The sequence below is a fragment of the Poecilia reticulata genome, chromosome 14, assembly GCF_904066995.2.
Source record: "Poecilia reticulata chromosome 14, P_reticulata-male-v2, whole genome shotgun sequence".
In the NCBI taxonomy this organism is placed as follows: Eukaryota; Metazoa; Chordata; class Actinopteri; order Cyprinodontiformes; family Poeciliidae; genus Poecilia; species Poecilia reticulata.
Window position 1 is genome coordinate 8,151,503 of NC_088843.1, and position 17,958 is coordinate 8,169,460.

Here is a 17,958-nt window from a genome sequence, read left to right on the forward strand (position 1 = left end):
TTATTTTTAGAACAGAAAGGCATTTTATGTCCCTGGGCCACATCTGGCCTTTTAGATGTCCATTAGTCGATGCGTAAAGTGTTAATTCCACACTCAAACCTAAATTGACTTTTAAAAAATAACCTTTCTTTTAAGGGTGAATGTTTTCATCTCTCTGTTTGGGATGCTACATTGCCATCCTTGTATGTTCGCCTTTGTTACCTCAAGTAAAAAAAAAAGGACTGAGATCTATAATTTATAACTTTCCTAATTTACAGTAGCAAGAAAACATACTGAAGTGAGAGTAGCATTACGTCAAAATATTACTCAAGTAGAAGTACAAAGTATGGTGCAGCAAAATTACTCCTAGTTGTACATTGTTTTCAAAAAATGTAATTCAATAAATGTAACCAGTCTAAAAATATACCAGGGCAAATTGCTTATATCACTCAGCCCTACTTTTAAGCATTTATTCATGAAAGTCAAAGGTAAAGTGGTTCTGTTGTTGGGGAAAGGATTGATATCTAAAGGGATGAACATTGTCAGATTAACATAGAAAAATACAAGAACTGTTACTGCTATTTACAGTAACAGTAATAGAAAGTTCAGTTGGCAGTAGGTTATATCAGAGTTTATAGTTCAGTTGCAATAACTACTCTTACCAGCAACTGATAAAAAGAAAAACATACTTAGAGTTTATCATTGACTATCTTTCAGCCAGTGATGCCCTTCAACAACAACAAAACTTGCTCAGGTGGGCTTTTGGCAATTGCTCACCTCTACTATTGAGTGCCGTTCAGATTACCATTCATCTAAAAATAGCAAAGGACTAAATATGAAAGTTAAAAAATAAAAAGCAGTCAGAGCTCAAAGAAAATATCTGAAAAGCTTGAAGAACTAATAATCAGCATCACTTTAAAAGACACTTTAATGCAAAGTATCAATCTGGAGTAGTTCAAAAACACAGTTCTAAGAAGTCTTGTCATTGTTCTCTATTCATTTACCCTAAAAACTAAAGTGTGTACAAGACAAAAAAAAGGCTTTTCATTTCTGTGGTGAAAAATGCATTGATCTCATGAATAATACCATGTCTTTTCAGACAAGTTTTAAATTAGCATCTCATTGTTATGTGTGATACATTTATCAGACACGCTCAGGACCTGTTTACTTCAGCAAAACAAAACAAAAAATCTTTTCTCAGGACTATGATTGACAGACACATTTGCACATAATGTTCATCTTTGTCAAACCAAAATTACCTTCCTGTTACTATCTTACTCCTTCTAGCAATGGGAAGGTGTGGATTATTGTCAGCTTGTTGCAAAACCCCCCATCACCCACCTACTCTAAAAACATAAAAGAGCAGAAACAAGTAAACCTGAAATTCTGCACATGTTGCTGTTCAATGTATGTATGCATACATGCTTGTGTGGGAATACGTGGGTTGCCCTTGAAGTGTTCATCATCCTGGCAGGATCAGTGTGTGTACAATGTGAAAACCCATCTGATTGTGGGGCAACCATGCCGGGAATAAATGACAATTGTGACATATTGGTGTGGGATCTGGGGGAATGGGGAAGATTATATTACCGGCAGAACCACTGAAGCAGTCCATCACCCATTCAGCATGCAGTTAACAGACATCCTATGCTAAGTGTGCGTGTGTGTGTGTGTGTGTGTGTACGCGTGTGTGTGTGTGTGTGTGTGTGTGTGTGTGTGTGTGTGTGTGTGTGTGTGTGTGTGTGTGTGTGTGTGTGTGTGTGTGTGTGTGTGTGTGTGTGTGCGTGTGTGTGTGTGTGTCTGCGTGAGCAAAACAGACAGATGGAGCAGACAGCCTGCATGTAAGGACATAAGCTTGTGTGCGTGTGTGTGTGTGTGTGTGTGTGTGTGAAACGGAATCCAATATTCCTATTTCTCATTCTCTTTGTCCCTCGGATCCCCTCAGTCCCCACCCAGTAATGATATATTTCTATCTCAGTTACACACCACAACCCAGAGAGACCTCCTCCAATATCACCACATGTAGGAGTTGTTTACACACCGCTGAACCAGGGGGAGCCGCGTGGAGACCAAAAAAAGACAGAGATGAAATGAATATTTATTTCGAATAAGGGAGAGGATCTTGGCTATCTGACTAGTATTACCATACTCTCTGACCTAAACTGTAGAGGTTATTACTTCATCATGTTGCCCTGTAAATCTATTCCAAAGAGACTTAGAGGGAAAAACATGAGTTTGATTCAGATTCACTCGCGGTCACATCTTTACACTGTCAAACTTTTTAGTCAAGGACAGGGAACTATTACTGCTGACATACCTCGCTCTATTTTAGGTCGTTGTCTGCTGGCTTTTCAATCTGCTATCACTCAAGTCTGCCTGAAGAAGTCGCACGGTGACTGAGCAAGCTTTTGAAATAGTGCTGCGTATTTCTTCATTTATGGGTAATTGCCCTGGACAGCTGTGGGTAAGAGCAGAATAAGGAGGCCATCATTATTCTAAAACTCACCCCAGAACGGCCAATTGAGGAAAGTGTAAAGTAGAAAGCTCCTGGAGTGTCTGTAGGAAAAAAAATGGTTGATAATATGAGTGACATTGCGAAAACTAAAAATAAGAATCAGGTTTGGGAATTTAAAGAAGTTTTCTAGTTAAAAGTGAAATACAGCCAGTTTTGCAGTATTTGACAACCTCGCTTGAACGCTATTTAAAAAAGTCTGCGTTGGGATTACATTTATACTACCCGGCTCCCTGGGTCGTAACAGATCAATGACCATTAAAGATGTAATTTCAAGATGCCTCCTGCAAGTCACAGCGGCATGAATAAAACATACAGTCACAAAAATACATGTTCGCCCTTTCTATCCTGTTACATGTGTACCACAAATAACCATGTGCAGCTGATCAATATGAGATTTAGTGAAATTTGTTGGGCCTATTTTGATGTTAAGTGGATTCAGCTGTTTGTTAGAGTATTTTCACCCAAGGAACTTTTTTCACATTTTGCATGTTACAACCATAAACTTGAATGTTCATAAGAAGAATAAGATATGTGATTTTGAAAATATTTCACCAAAAAAAAAAAAAAAACATTACGAGTGCAATATATTTGCATTCTACAGTGACTTTTGATTTAGATCAAAAATCCAGTCCTCGGTACTGTCCTGAGACTTTTAGATGCATCTCTGTTTTCACACATCTGAATCAAATGAATCACTCACTACAAGGCCTCTGCAGAGATTAAAGCTTCTGATGAGCCATTTGATTCAGCCGTGTTACAGAAGGGAGAAATCTACAAGTTGCAGAATAGTTGATCTCGAGGACTTGGGCACCCCTGATTTAGATCAAAGCATATTCATGTCTAAGACTGGCCTGGCCAAAGTTAAGACTCCGATTCCATTGAGATTCTGTGGTAAAACTTGAAAACTGACATTCTAAAACATTTTCCATCTCATCTGTAAGAGCTGCGACAGACTGGCGACCTGTCCAGGGTGTACCCCGCCTCTCGCCCGGAACGTTAGCTGGAGATAGACCCCACTGAGGGACAAGGGTGCAAGAAAATGGATGGATGGATGGATGGATGGATGGATGGATGGATCTGTAAGAGCCTGTGCCATTTTGCAAAAAAACAAACAATAAGCAAACATTGAATCTCTTGATAAATAAGTCATACAGACATATCCCAAAAGATGTTTCTGTTTGAGAAAAGTCTTCCTAGCGTTATGCTGCAATCATCATGATTCACAGAGACTAGAGGTTTTATATTTGGATTGTGAAAAATTAAAGAATACTTCTTAAGGCTTTCTTCCAACGGTGGTTTTCTTGACAAAGTTTTGTGGGAGGTTGAATGCATTTTTATTTAGGAGTTTTAGATTAAATGAGGCTGAATACAAATGCATAGCACCCTTTTGAGTAAACTATGCATAGTTTTCTTTGTGTTCTACTATTAGATAATATCCCAATTAAAATCTTCAAAGTTATGTTTGTAATGTGAAAAACGTATTATAGTCAGATCCAAAAATAATAAACCAGAACATCAAAAGCATCCTAAGGTTTTATTGTTGTGTTAATTGTATGTAACTTTGAGTAAATAGGACCTCTTGCAAGTATTTCTGATTCCTCTCTTTTTCTGACACCATAAACTGTGAACAGGTTAACCGACATAGCCTTGAGCACAGAAGTAGATGGGGTAGGAGTGCAACAGCCCACTGCCTATGCGCATTACGGGAAACATTGTGGAGGTGGGCCACCTGTCTCCATTTTAAATGCCAACGCGCCAAGACCGACCGGCCCTCTCCTTTTGGAGTGGAAAGTCATCCTCATGAATCCACAGCCGATACGTCTTAGCTGTGAATGCTTGGGGAGTGTCATGTCAGCGAGGACATTATGACACAGGGCTGCTATGCACTGATAAAGACTCCTAACATCCAACAGCACTCACTGCTCTTAGTCATCTCTTTGGAAAGCACACTCACTGAACTGCTGTAAAACGGCGGTGGATTTACAACAGTATTTATTTACTTTGGCTCTGAATAATCTCAAATTAAATGTGCATCTACCACAAACTCCAGTTTAGCTAAATAGTACAATGTCACAGTACAAATCCATGCTAGGGCACTCTCATTAGAAAATTTATTTAATGGTTTTAAAGACAATTATTGTCAAATTAAAAAGCATTAGGCTCCATATCTTCTTCGCTGCCATAGAGGTGTAATCCCAGCTGTCGCTGTTGTTGAGAGGCAAGTCACAATGTGGACAGATTAATTGGTTCATTCCAGTCCAAAACTTCCTAAAACTTGCAAAGTCAGTTTATTTAAAATCCATGGATACTGTACGTACAATGTCTCATTGAAATAAATGTAATTAAAGTAATTTTAACACTTATATAATCCCTACGATTTCCAAGTTAAGTAAGCAATAAAATCTCCCTGAATCTTTAGCTAAATTCAAACCTAATCCAGGAACATGGTTTAGTGCAGGATTCAGCAGCATTTTCAATCCAAAGAGACATTTTTGCTCTCACAACTCTGAAGTAAAATTTGTCTAGAACCACAAAACCTACATGACCCATAAAAAAAACTGTGAAAGGTACAAAACATTTTAGGGAAAGTAAACAATTATTTGCCCCCATAATTTGTGGTGCGACTTCAATGTTGATTTTTGTTCTATTTATTTTTGGTAAGACTTGTTTGAAGTGACTGTGAATGGCCTACAGATCCATGTGAGACTCTGGACCCACAGGTTGCAGACCCCTGGTATAGTGGGAACTAAAAGATAGAAGAATGGCATTTACAGTGCTTTCATAAAGACTGAAGAGAACAGCATGAGGAAAGGTGATTCCAGCAGGCGACGGGTCACTTTGCCACTTCAGACCCATATATCATTGTCATTTTGTCCATTTTGTGCTCATGTACTTAGTAGTGCACAATTCTCTAGGCAATTATTTGAATTATAAATATATTAAAGAGATACTTTTTTTTGAACAACTGAACATTTTTTCTCAGAAGAACCTATTTCTGTTATTCTTATGTTTCCTCCTTTTCAGATTTGTGAGACATGACAGTCTAAAGTATATGTGCTTAGAGAATCAGAATTTACTGTCAGTATATCAAATATATTTAAATATCAAAATAGAAAGAACTTCTTGGACTGCAATATGCATTTTACTTACATATTACCAATATGGCCTTAAGCTTTGCATACAAATAATACATTTGGACATTTAGATTCTCTCTACCCTAAATATTCATTTCCTTTTTAAAGACACTTTCGAGTCAGCCATGATTATGCCTGTTTGCTGCCTTGAAGTGACTTATTTAAGGGCTGAGGTGGTAAGGAGGGTAAAAGTTACTTCACTGATGTTATACATGAGCTGGCAAGTAGGTGCAAAGTGGGGTAAGATTTCATTGTTACAAAATAGTCAGAGAAATTACGTAACTAACTGGTTTAATAATTTTAGTTTTATTAACACTTATTACTTTATCATCTTCACATATCTTTCTTGCAAAACGACCTACTTAAGACAATTGGTGGCCCCAAAGGAGTCTCAAGCAGTTATTAGGTTTAGGGAGCAATTACATTTCCTCTAATAAATCAAAACATTATTTAAAAGCTGCAATTTTTTTATCGACTCTGGTTATCTTTGGCTGACAGTAAAATTTGTCAGATGATCTGTAAATAATAATAATAATAATATTAGCAATAATAGTATTGCTTTCTATTGGTTTTGCTTGAGCTAATGACTTCCAGTCTCAGCTGAGATGCAGTTAAGGGTATGTTGAGTCAGCCTTCAGACCCCTGCTGCCAGGATTAGTCAGCACGGTTGCTTGTTGTCAATGATTTCTCCCCCTCCCTGGGAGACCTCCACGGTCTCTGTTGTTTTGTTGCTCCCCTCCAGACCATTTTCTATTCTTGGGTTGTCCTTCTCTCCTGTGAAATGGAATAAAAGGGTCAAATTCTCTCATTTTACGCCTGTCATTTCCATTCCTAATCCTCCAAGCTTGCCTTGGCTCATGCTAGTGGTGCAGAGCTTCCACCCACAGAACAGCATGCCGCAGTCCCTGCCAACTATTACCTCTTTTTCTGTCAGACCACAGGTGAATATTGCAGAACTGCATACCCCTTTCTTTTTCTTTTTTCTTTTTTTGTAGAATAGTCTAACTTTTTCTCTATTTTTCCAAAATTACTTAGGCATGTGAATATTTTTGAAAATCTGTGCAGCTGTTAAAAAATCATTTATGGATTTTCAAAGTACTTAAAATAATGAAAAGTGATGCTTAATAATGCTTAAACTGAAAAATCAGAACACATTTACAAAAAGTTCTTATTTATTTTACTTTGTAATGTAAAATAAGCTGATTATTTTAGAAGTGTTTAGCGTATTTAAATGTTCATGTCTCAGTTAGTGTTTAATTATGTTAAATATTCTTAGGGTCACAGGTCTACACAGAAAGCACACAGCTGTGCAGCACTTTTTCTTGGTAAAAACATATTTTTGTGCTAAGGGTGGTTTTCATTTTCAAATATGATAGAAAAGAAGCTGCTTTCTTCCTCATTATGCAAGTTATCTAAAGCCTGCGTTTATTCTGTGTTTTTTAGCTCCAAGGACAAATGGTCCATGATTTCCCCCTGAAAAAATAAATTCTAATTGGATTCAGTAGATCAAGAGCCAGTTTTCTACCTTACCTTAGAAAATGTTCATTTCCTTGGGCCCACAGATAATAGGCACTGTTTCAAGAATTTACTTACTGTCTTCAACTTTTTTATTAAGAGATTTGACATGCAGCAAAAAGCTGTCTTCACCGATAACGTTTAACAAGTGTTTCTGAGCCACTGCCGTACATTTCACAGTATCTAGTCTGTTTATGTTTTTAAGGCTTGAGAGAATAAGGTCACAACTTACAGAATACGATTATTTTATCAATTAATCTTTATTTGTATTGCACTCTTACACACAACAAAGTGACCAAAGTGCTACACTGGTAACATTAGCAATAGAATAATAAAAAGAAAATAAAAACACATTGATACAAAATAAAGTGAAGCAATAAAAGCAGAACCAAATAAAACATAACTGACCTAATGCTGTATGCATATTCCTATGATTACCCTTTAAAAAACAACTTAGTCCAAATGAAAGTAATCATAATCATTTATCATTACTTAAGACGATCAGTTTCTCTGATTTTACTCTTTATAGGTAAATGTATGAGTAAAATGAACATTGTTCTCTTATTCTATGAACTACTGACAATGTGTCTCCGAACTTCCAAGCAAACATTTAGTTTTATTTGCAGAAAATGAGAAATGGTCAAAATAACAAAAAAGAGGCAGAGATTTTGCAAAGAAAACAAGTTCATATTCATTTAGAAACAACAAAACTAATGTTTTAACTCAAGAAGAGCTCAGAAATTAATATTTGGTGGAACAACCAGGAGGTTTTTAATGCTATTCAGTGCAGTGGTCTCTTAATTTTTTCCAGAGCTGTATGTACTGTATATATATGCATAAATGTTTTGATTGGCATGCCAGAGCCTTACAGGCTTTTCAGTCTTGGCTATGTTTAAAATGTGTTAGGATATTGTATTTTTAGACCAATTAAACTAATATTCGCAGACACCTTTGCACACACATTTTGTCTGTTTGTGTTTACATATGCAATATAAAAATGTCTCAGTTATGGTAATATATAAAAATGTATCTAATCTTTTCGGCTGATGGTTTTAAAAGAAGACAGTTTGTCAGTTTTATACTTCTCTTTTTGAATCATACCTTGCAGTGGCAGTCAATTTGAACTATCACACAGAAAACAAAAATAAGAGATTACTTTCAAGTATGGAGGAACAAAGAGAAACAGAAAAACAACAGAAAAACCAGCTCGACGTGTTGCTTAAAGAGTATATGAATTTTGGCAGGGAAAAGAAAGTCAAGTCAGTCTGGTAGAACGTTGAAAAGACACGGAAACAGTTTCTACCGAGCAAGTATTCCGAATAAATATTAATGGAAAATGTTTGCTCCTCTGATACCTTCATTGAGTTAAAAAATAATATGTTTCAGTTTAGTCTTTATAAAGAAACCCATCCATATTCGCTGTCAGTTGTTGATTGGATGGATGTTGCTAACTCTGCAGGCCTGTCAGTCATTCATCTCTTGGGGAGCCATTCTTATAGCCTCAGTTTGTGGAAGTGGCTCAACAGAATAGTTGATTGGCAGAATTTAGAGGTAGAATAGACAGTAAGGAGGGATGCTGGGAAAGTGGAGCAGCTAAGCAGTGTGGGGGTAAGGATGCAGAGCATAAATGGCCTCTTTAGAAGGCACAAAACACATGGTCACTGTGAGAAATACACGGCACAGGGAGCAAATACTTTAATTATTGAAAGTTGCAAAAGTAAAACTTTGATATTTAAAAATAAAATTATTTTGTAAAACGTCTCAAAATCATTGGTCTAAATATTATCTATTGTTAACTGGACATGACATAATTCAGTCCAAATTCTTTGAAAAGCTGTGAAACAGCGCTTTATAGCAGATGCCAAATTCAGCATAATTAGTCAGCTATGGTAATCTCACGGTACTTTCAAATGATTTTTATTTCATCTGTCATTGTGTCTATCTTTCTGCTGAGAACCCAAAAGTCAAATACACAAACTTGTTAAAAGTGGTGAAGGCTTTATTGGTGTTTATGTAGCCATGTGTTGGCAGCCCAGCAGTTCAAACACCCTTCACCCACGCAGTGCGTATTGCCATTGAAGCTGAATATTGGCAGTGTGCTGCAGCTGTACTAATGACAGATAAGGAACCTAACGTTACATGAAAACTAACAATTTACTGAGTTCTCAGCAGGCTTTCCTGGTGGGGGGGGGAGCTGTGGAGGGACAGTTGTAGTGCAGCAGAGAGCAAAGGCAAGGGACCTGTAGGGTGCACTTGTTCATATTTTCAGATTAAATCCAATTCAGAACTCCCTGCTGCATCTTTACATCACTTTACAACCTCTTGGCTCTATACTTCTCTATGTCAAGTTCTGATTTATCCATCCATCCATTTTCTTGCACCCTTTTTCCCTCAGTGGGGTCGGGAGGGGTGCTGGTGCCCATCTCCAGCCAACGTTTCGGGCGAGAGGCGGGGTACACCCTGGACAGGTCGCCAGTCTGTCGCAGGGCAACACAGAGACACACAACCATGCACACACACACTCATACCTAGGAGCAATTTGGAGAGGCCAATTAACCTGACAGTCATGTTTTTGGACTGTGGGAGGAAACCGGAGTACCCAGAGAAAACTCACGCATACACAGGGAGAACATGCAAACTCCATGCAGAAAGACCCCAGGCCGGGAATCGAACCCAGAACCTTCTTGCTGCAAGGCAACAGCTCTACCAACTGCGCCACTGTGCAGCCCAAGTTCTGATTTAGAAGACATTAATTCTTCTTTTGCTCATTATTGTGACATTTAGCAAATGGAAATAATTTAGATGGTTCTAACTTCTCTCAGACAAGAGAAGTTTGGTGTGATTTAATTTCGAACTGTAAAAAAACCCAGATGCATGTTTCCTTTTTGTCAACTGTATGTTGACAGTGACTGGATAAGGCATCATTGCCTGGTAATTTGCATTAGATCATGTTCCACTCCTACTAAAATATCAATTTGATCTGAAGCATCTAATTTAATTTAACTTACAGAATGTGACATTTTGAATTGCATTTATTTTTCTGTGCTTGAGACATGTACAGTGCTTAATCGTCTGAGTTCCTGGACCTTTTGTTGTTTTGTCCTGATATAGTTAGGTATAACTATATAAGTAAAGCATGATTAAATCATTTCACATTTTTTTTCTGAACACATCTGTTTTGCCCTCATACTTATCATTCTGTCACAGCAACTTCAGCAACACTTTGCTAAATTGAAAAATATTAAGGATGTACTGTATGCATATTTTGCTTATATCTACGCACAGTCTTATATGGCTCGTGTTCAAATAATTCAAAACTCCCTTTAATGCTTTTGCTGGCATAAAATAGATAGTATCAAATAGATCTGGGGCTGTTTAAGAAGTTCTGAAGTAAAATTTTCCACAAAGAAAAAACTAAACTAAATAAATTATTGTGAAGTAAATAAAGCTTGAAGAAAGTTTGATATGGAACTAAAAATCAATAGTCTCTACAAATGTCTGACCCCAAATCACATAAAATATTCAGGATAACCCAGTCAAACTCATTTAACTTTTTTAATAACACGTTTATCTATTCTGTTGTATTTTAAGAGAGTCACGTGAAGCGGAAAGTTGAAATAATGAATTGATAAACAAACAAAACTTGAGGACATTATGCAAATGATTGGAGGAAGCTTTTTGATTGCATTGCTAATGAACACAAAAATGTGGATCAGCAGTTTTTGTACAGAGTTAGAAGCAGGTGTTGCGAGGATTGCTCTGCCAAGAAGTTGATTAGATGAATAGGTGTAATAGGTGATAGTTTGCTGAAAGACAAACATTTGAGTTTTTGACCCTGTTGGGCTTGACAGAGTTGTGCAGAAGTAGAAAGTTGAGAAGAGGTATTAAACGGTTTGAGATTAACATGAGACTGATTCCGTGGGATGCACAAATAAGAGGTGGTAAATAGGAGTTTGTGTAATCAAGAAGCGCTATTTCTTTTTCCTTTTTATGTGTATTTTTGCCGAAGGGTATGCAGCCAAAAAAAGTGACCCTCCACAACATTAATATTTGAACCCACATGAGCTCAAAATGTTTGTCTGCAAAGAATATCTTCGTGTAATGGTTACTGTTGACCTTATTGTCAGTGCCTCACAGCAGTGAGTGTCCATGTTGATGCAGATACACGAACTAAAGCTCAGCAAGACCTTTTTTTTTCTTTTCCCATCTGCTTGAGCTTTATGCTACTACAATCTTTACAAGAACACCGTTCTGCTTGGATGCCCTGAAAGTGCAGAAAGGATGTAAACAAGACAAATAATAATTAGCCGTAAACTTTAAATGCATAATTAAACTTTTTGGAATTGCATGTGCATTCTTTCTGGAATTTATCCATATTAAATGGATATACAGATGGTTTTAATGTAAAACATAGCCATTACGTTTGTACATCTAAACAATGCTTTGCCAGAGTGCGCTGTGCTGCTGGGGTGACATTCTTCCATTGTTTTCTCTTCACAGGTGCCAAAGAGGTGAATGCAAGTGGGAAGACGTTCACGGTGCGGAGTTCTCTACAGCTACACGTGGACAGAAATGATGACGGCGTGGCCTACACCTGCAGAGTAGACCATGTTGCACTCGCACAGGCACCCCAGCAGGCCACCGAAGTACTGGAGGTCCACTGTGAGTAAATGTCCAAAACATATGCTGTCAAGCACGGACAAAAGAGGATTATGTGGACATGAGTGAAAATGAAAATAGCAATAGAGGATAGTACAAAATTATGCACTAAATATTGATAGATATATGTAGATATAGTCTGTGATAAAAACATATTTTAAATTAATAATGATTTTTTTTCCCCTAAATTTAGCTGTTTTGAACATCAACAACATGTTCAGTAATGACGATTGTACAGTGTTGTTGGTGTGAAGGATGTAATGACACACAAACCGTCAACAGGCTTAGTAAGCTTTGCATTTGGAGTTCATTGCATGAAAACATGGTACTAAATGAGGTGCTATTTCTTATAAAAAATATTAGAATTGTTGCTCTCTTAGAATTAGAGATATCTAAAAAAGAAAATAAAAATCTGTCTTAATGGAGGGATCATTTGTCCACTAATCCTTATCCTAATGTTAGTTGTAGGATAATTATAAGAGAGGATGGTTTTACAAATATTAATGTGTTCCATTACTACTTGCCATTAGTTGAAACTCTTCCTGTCTATCCTAGATGCTCCTCGTGTGGAAATCATTAAATCAACTACTGTCCCTCAGGAGGGCCAATACTTAAAGCTGGAGTGTTTCTCCAGAGGAAACCCATCGTAAGTGTTTTCTGCTCTCCATTGTTTTAGTTTTCTATGTTTTATTATATTCTTCATTCTTGCAGCGAGTTTGACCTTTTTAAAAAAAATAAAAATAAAAAATCTCAAATAACAGACCAGATCCTGTGATGTGGACGAAGGACGGTGGTGATCTTCCTGACCTTGACAGGATAATTGTCGAGGGGAGGGAGCTCACCTTTACTTCACTCAACAAGACAGACAATGGGACCTACCGCTGTGAAGCCAGCAACCATCTTGGGACCAGCAGTGCTGAATATGTTCTCTACGTGTATGGTGAGTTCAATGGAAAGGTTGATGTGTGAATGATTGTGTTTTATGCAATGACAGACAAAAATAAAGGTACAGAGTTATCTTTATCAGATAATTACTTAAACCTACTCAAAGACAAATAGGTTAAATGCTACAACCTACAGAATGACTCCTTGGATTCCATTTATACTCCACATGAATAGTGGAAAAAGAGTTGCATAAACAGGATTATAATACCTCCTGATCTGCATAGTGTATAACTGCAAAAAGTGATTAGGGGTGCCATCCTTCACATGGAAAATATAGGCCTCAGGTGCCTTTCCTTAAATAAACCTTTGTCCCAGATCCTCCACACAGTCTCTCTCTCTCACACACACACACACAGGCACATACGCATACCTAAAGGGAAATGTGTGAGGGAGGCAGAATTTAGTGCTGCGTTGTCAAGAATATCATGATAAGTAATTCCTAGTAACGCCAGAGGAGGTGGAGGATAAAGCGACTCAGTGTCAGGAAAAACAGATAGTTCTTTCTCCCTTCTGTTCCTGCTCTGCCATTTGTCTCCTGGTATTAAATAATAAAAAATACAAAAGAGTACAAGCAGAGCAGTGACAACTGAGCTTTGGAGACGTTTGACAGCTTTCAATGATTGGTAAAAAGAAGTGTCTTTTCGCAGATCGATAACAGATTACATGAATGTTGGTACATTGGTCCAAGGATGTTACATTTGATTTATCTCAAAGATTTATCTGAATAAAAAACAAGAAAAACATAGTACATGTCAAGTTATGCTTGCCTCGACAGCATATGAAGAGCAAAAGGTAGCACTGAGAAGACTGAATGAGTAAGGATAAAAAACGTTATATTAATTGATTATAAAAAAGATCACTGGACAGGGCTTATCAAATCACATTTTCCCACGTAAAGGACATTATCAGAATTACCAAAGTTAACACATTTTTTAAAAATGCTCACCAAAAAGTTTAACAAACAGAATAAAAAATGAGCAGCAGCTTAAAAAAAACATTTTACAAGACCTACATGATTCAACTCAGTGAACAAATAACAACAGTACTAAAGTTAGGGACACTAGACAATTCTTTAACTAATGTTATCTGTAATTTCCAATCTGAAACAGTTTGCACATAGTTTGATGGTGTGGACCAGTCGCTAACCCTACTGCAAATGGATGTGGCCAAATTTTGATGTGGCCAAATAGACAGCGTAAGGGTGAAAATGCTTTTGATTTTTTTAGGTTTTAGCTATTTATATTGTAAAATGAGGTCATCTTTCCAGTGGTTTAGTTTTAAATAATCGATAAAACACGATTATTTTTAACGATGGAATCCAAACATATAGTATTGTATTTCAAGCTAAAATGATAATTTTTTCATGTTAAAATTTGTCCAACAACCCACTAACACTCTTGCAGTTATAACATGCCATTGCATACCATTCATTTTCACGTACACCTTTCATATCACCCAGGTGCAGACTACCTGGGTGACACCACTCCCTCTTCAGTATACCTCACTCTTCTACCTGCCAGGGCTCCCCCTTCCTCCCTGTGTCCTCTACTTTTGCTTTTATAAAACTGTAATAGAGTGCCACACCTTTCTGCAGACAGCCTCATCAGTGAACAACAATGTTGCAGTTTCCATCTAGGAAGTTTTAGTAATGTCATTGGCCCTTTGAACAGCATGTCAGTGTCATGTAGCTTGAAAATCTAGCTTGTCATGCTCAATGCTACTGAAGAAAAAGCTAAATCATATCATACAAGTAACTGGCAATGTTTCTATCTATCATTTTAATCTACTGTTAATGTAGCAAATTAATTGCAAATATGGAAATTAGCATTTTGTTTCTTGTAAATGCTATGTGATATTTTTTATAGATCATTTCAAATGTAATAACGTTAATTACAAGTCTATTACTGCCATAATTAGCTAAATGATCTATTCATGCATTTAGAGCCACAAATTAGGATCAAGCCTGGCTAATTAGGCATACCATCTAATATTTTTTGCTTTTTTCATATTCAAATCCTTCATGATAAAGCAAGATGTAGTGTGGCTTTTACAAAAAGATTTCAGATAGACATAAAAGAGATACATTTGGATGAAACTTATTAATAAAAATGAACAAATAGATGCAAATTAGGTACGAATATTATCGTATGGTATTACCATTTTTTTCAAGACTTAACATTACCCATTCATCAACTTCTTCCACAAACCCTTTTATTCATTTTTTGACTAATAGAATAAATGTTGCATCTCCTAATTAATGGGCTTTTCACACACCATGGTTATGTGTCTGTGCCTAACAATTCCTTTAAATGCCAGATGAAGCTAAAAGCTAGAACAACCAATGCACATAATGACGCGGATGATATTAAACTGACAAATTCTGCTGCACAAAAAAGGCTATTGGGTACAGCAGGGTCAAAGAAGCCTATTCAGATTCATTACTTCTTCGCCTGAAATGGCACCAAGCCTGTTTCTACCCTTCATTAGTGATTAGCACACCTTTTAGCCTTTTACAACTGCCTCCATAATTCTTGAAAAATACCTTTTTAATGGTCCTGCTCCAAGGGGGAGACGTTTTCTCTCCTACCCATTTCCTGCAGACATGCAGTTAGCTGCTCTGTGAGTCACGATCAAATGTCACCAAGACACAGAGGACGGTTGGCCCTGAGAAAGACGACTACAGCCAATTAAAAGCCTCTGGTTCACCATAAAATGCAGAGTGACATAAACATTAAAGCCAAGGTGGTAGTGTAACCTCATTAACTTGGTCACACAATGTTTCAGTCCCTTTTTCTCTTTGGCCTGAGCAGATGACAGCGAGAAACACTTCCTAGCATGAAATCTGAAACAGAGCGCGATAATGATGACCCGATCACCTCTTCTGAAAGCACCCTTGAAAATGTGTAATTGGCACAGATCTTTTGTCAAATTAATGTCTTCATTTGGTGGAATTTAACTTTCTGTCTCCAGAGACATAGACAGCATTAGCAGATTCAATTCAAGGTTATTTCTGTTCCATTGCTATAAAAAAGAGAGACCCACATTTAAAGATGGCTATTTAAGATTACTGCAAAGACAATTTGTAGTAAACATGCGCATGCACATATGTCTTGTGTTTTCCACTTTTAAGTAAATGTAGATATTAGGGTTACTTCTAACAGAGTAAACAAATGGAAGCAAAAATGGAAGTAAAGATTGTTGGTTTTGACTAAAATTAACCAGATTGTTCACTTGGGATGAATTTATGATCTAAACAAAGTAACATCACTGCATCTGTTGCCTTAATAATTAGATTTTATATAAATATTATTACAATAAATCCACCTTAAGAGCAGAATTACCAATGATATACCCAAAATCGAAATAAACATTCACAGAAACAGACTGGAAATATCCTTGGTCAGTAGTAAAATAGTTATATATGGAGTTCATTTGTGTTGTTTAGAAAGGAGACCTAGGGTGGTTGTAACGTGGGTCAGTGTAACACTTCCATTTTCTCCTGTCTGGAACAAGTTTCAGATCATGTGATTCACTCTGTACATTACACCCCACATGAAGATATAGCTCCCTGAAGCAGAGATAAGAGTTTTAAGTGGTAACGCTTCAGTTTTGATTCTATTCTTGTCCATTGTCCCAAGAATTTGAGTTGTGGTTGTTTTTTTCATAACCCTTAAAATACTAAAGTTTCGACCTTTTCTGTATCGTATGTACAGCGTCTTGCATAAGTATTTTACAACTTGAACTTTACTATATTTTGCCAAAGAATAAATAAAGAATTTTCTGGATTTTCTTTGATCTATATGAACACAAAGTAGCACATAACTGCTTTCATTTGTTCACAATAATGGATAGCAAACTAAAATTAATGTTCAAAACAGGCAAACAAAATGTCTTGTCTGAATTTAGATGCAGCCCTCATTTTTCTTTAGATTTTGTATTTGGCTAGTATTTATTCCTCACAATAATGTGTGACGTTGTGTTGGTATATTATATGAAATTCAAATACATAGAGTATTGCAGTTATGGTGTGATCAAATGCAAAACTGTTCAAAAGGAGTCAATGCTTTTGCAAAGCACTGTATGGGACACTTACCTAACTTACACATTTTCAGTTCACATTTGTACATTAATTTCTACATCTATGTTAAGAAATTTACTGGCCTCACACATGCAAGAAAATGATTTAGTGGGTGAACATAAACATTTCCAGTGTCACCACAGGATGTGTTACAAGTTGCACAACTTTCACTTACTGACATTGAATGTTTGTTCTTTTTGTCCCTGAAATAACCAATAAAAAATGTAATTGTAAACATGCGTGACTAGTTTGAATCACATTTTAACTAAATAGTCTAACTATTACGACCTCTAAGTTAGACAAAGAGATGTCACAAATGCTGAACTGTCCCCGTTCTCCCAAACATCACTTCTTTGTGTGAATTCATTTGTTGCTGTATTATTTTTGTGTATGTCTGTCTGTGCCCCCCACCAGACGCTCCCACCACCTTGCCTCCATCCACCACACCCCCCCTACATCCCATCCTTCCAGATCCTACTGTTCAGTTAAGCACCCACGCCTCAGACCCCACAGTCACTGGCAGCAGAGGTACAGTAACACCCCACATATCACCACTACCCCCTCGGCATGCTACTTTATACTTCACTTTTCTTCTTTACACTTGCATCTTTTCCTTTTCTGTTCAAGTTGTTGCCTTAATCCTATGACATGTTTAATCTTCTAGAGTTTAAAAGAAGTTGTGAGGTTTTTGTTGTTTTGTTTTTTTCCAACAGTGATACAAGAACATAAAATCCACCACATACATTGACTTTCCATTTGGTATTTCACACTCTGATGTGCTTCCTGGACCCTGAAGCATCAAAACAACAAGAGTTTAAGTGAGATTGTGTGGAATACTATTGTTTCTTTCTGGAAAATCAAGAGGTTCTAAATCCTGCTTCACACCAGATTCAGACAGTATCCATGACCTTTGTGGTCATTTGAGGTCATCAGGGCAAATCTGAAGAAATGAATCCCAGAAAAAGGACAATCATTGTTATGTTGCAATCATAGTATTTGCCTTCACAGCTGCTTTCTCAGCCGTCCTTCCACAATCCTAACATCATTGGCAATATCTTTGATTTTCAATATTCCCTCAAAATCTGTTTAATTTCTCTATAAATATAGCTTCTGCGCCTGCGTCATATGTTTAA

The 17,958-nt window shown here is 36.9% G+C and overlaps 1 protein-coding gene across 3 annotated transcripts in view; it reads left to right on the plus strand.

Annotated features, from left to right (window-relative positions):
- cadm2a (cell adhesion molecule 2a) overlaps nucleotides 1-17,958 on the plus strand; it is a 224,450-nt gene that overhangs the window by 185,385 nt on the left and 21,107 nt on the right. For 2 of the 3 annotated variants that reach the window (XM_008427171.3, XM_008427172.3), the window contains 4 exons: nucleotides 11,644-11,805; nucleotides 12,358-12,448; nucleotides 12,564-12,742; nucleotides 17,240-17,353. In XM_008427171.3, the coding sequence (XP_008425393.1) occupies nucleotides 11,644-11,805; nucleotides 12,358-12,448; nucleotides 12,564-12,742; nucleotides 17,240-17,353 (546 nt within the window). The remainder of the gene's footprint in view (nucleotides 1-11,643; nucleotides 11,806-12,357; nucleotides 12,449-12,563; nucleotides 12,743-17,239; nucleotides 17,354-17,958) is intronic. The other variant, XM_081615347.1, reaches the window with a different exon arrangement.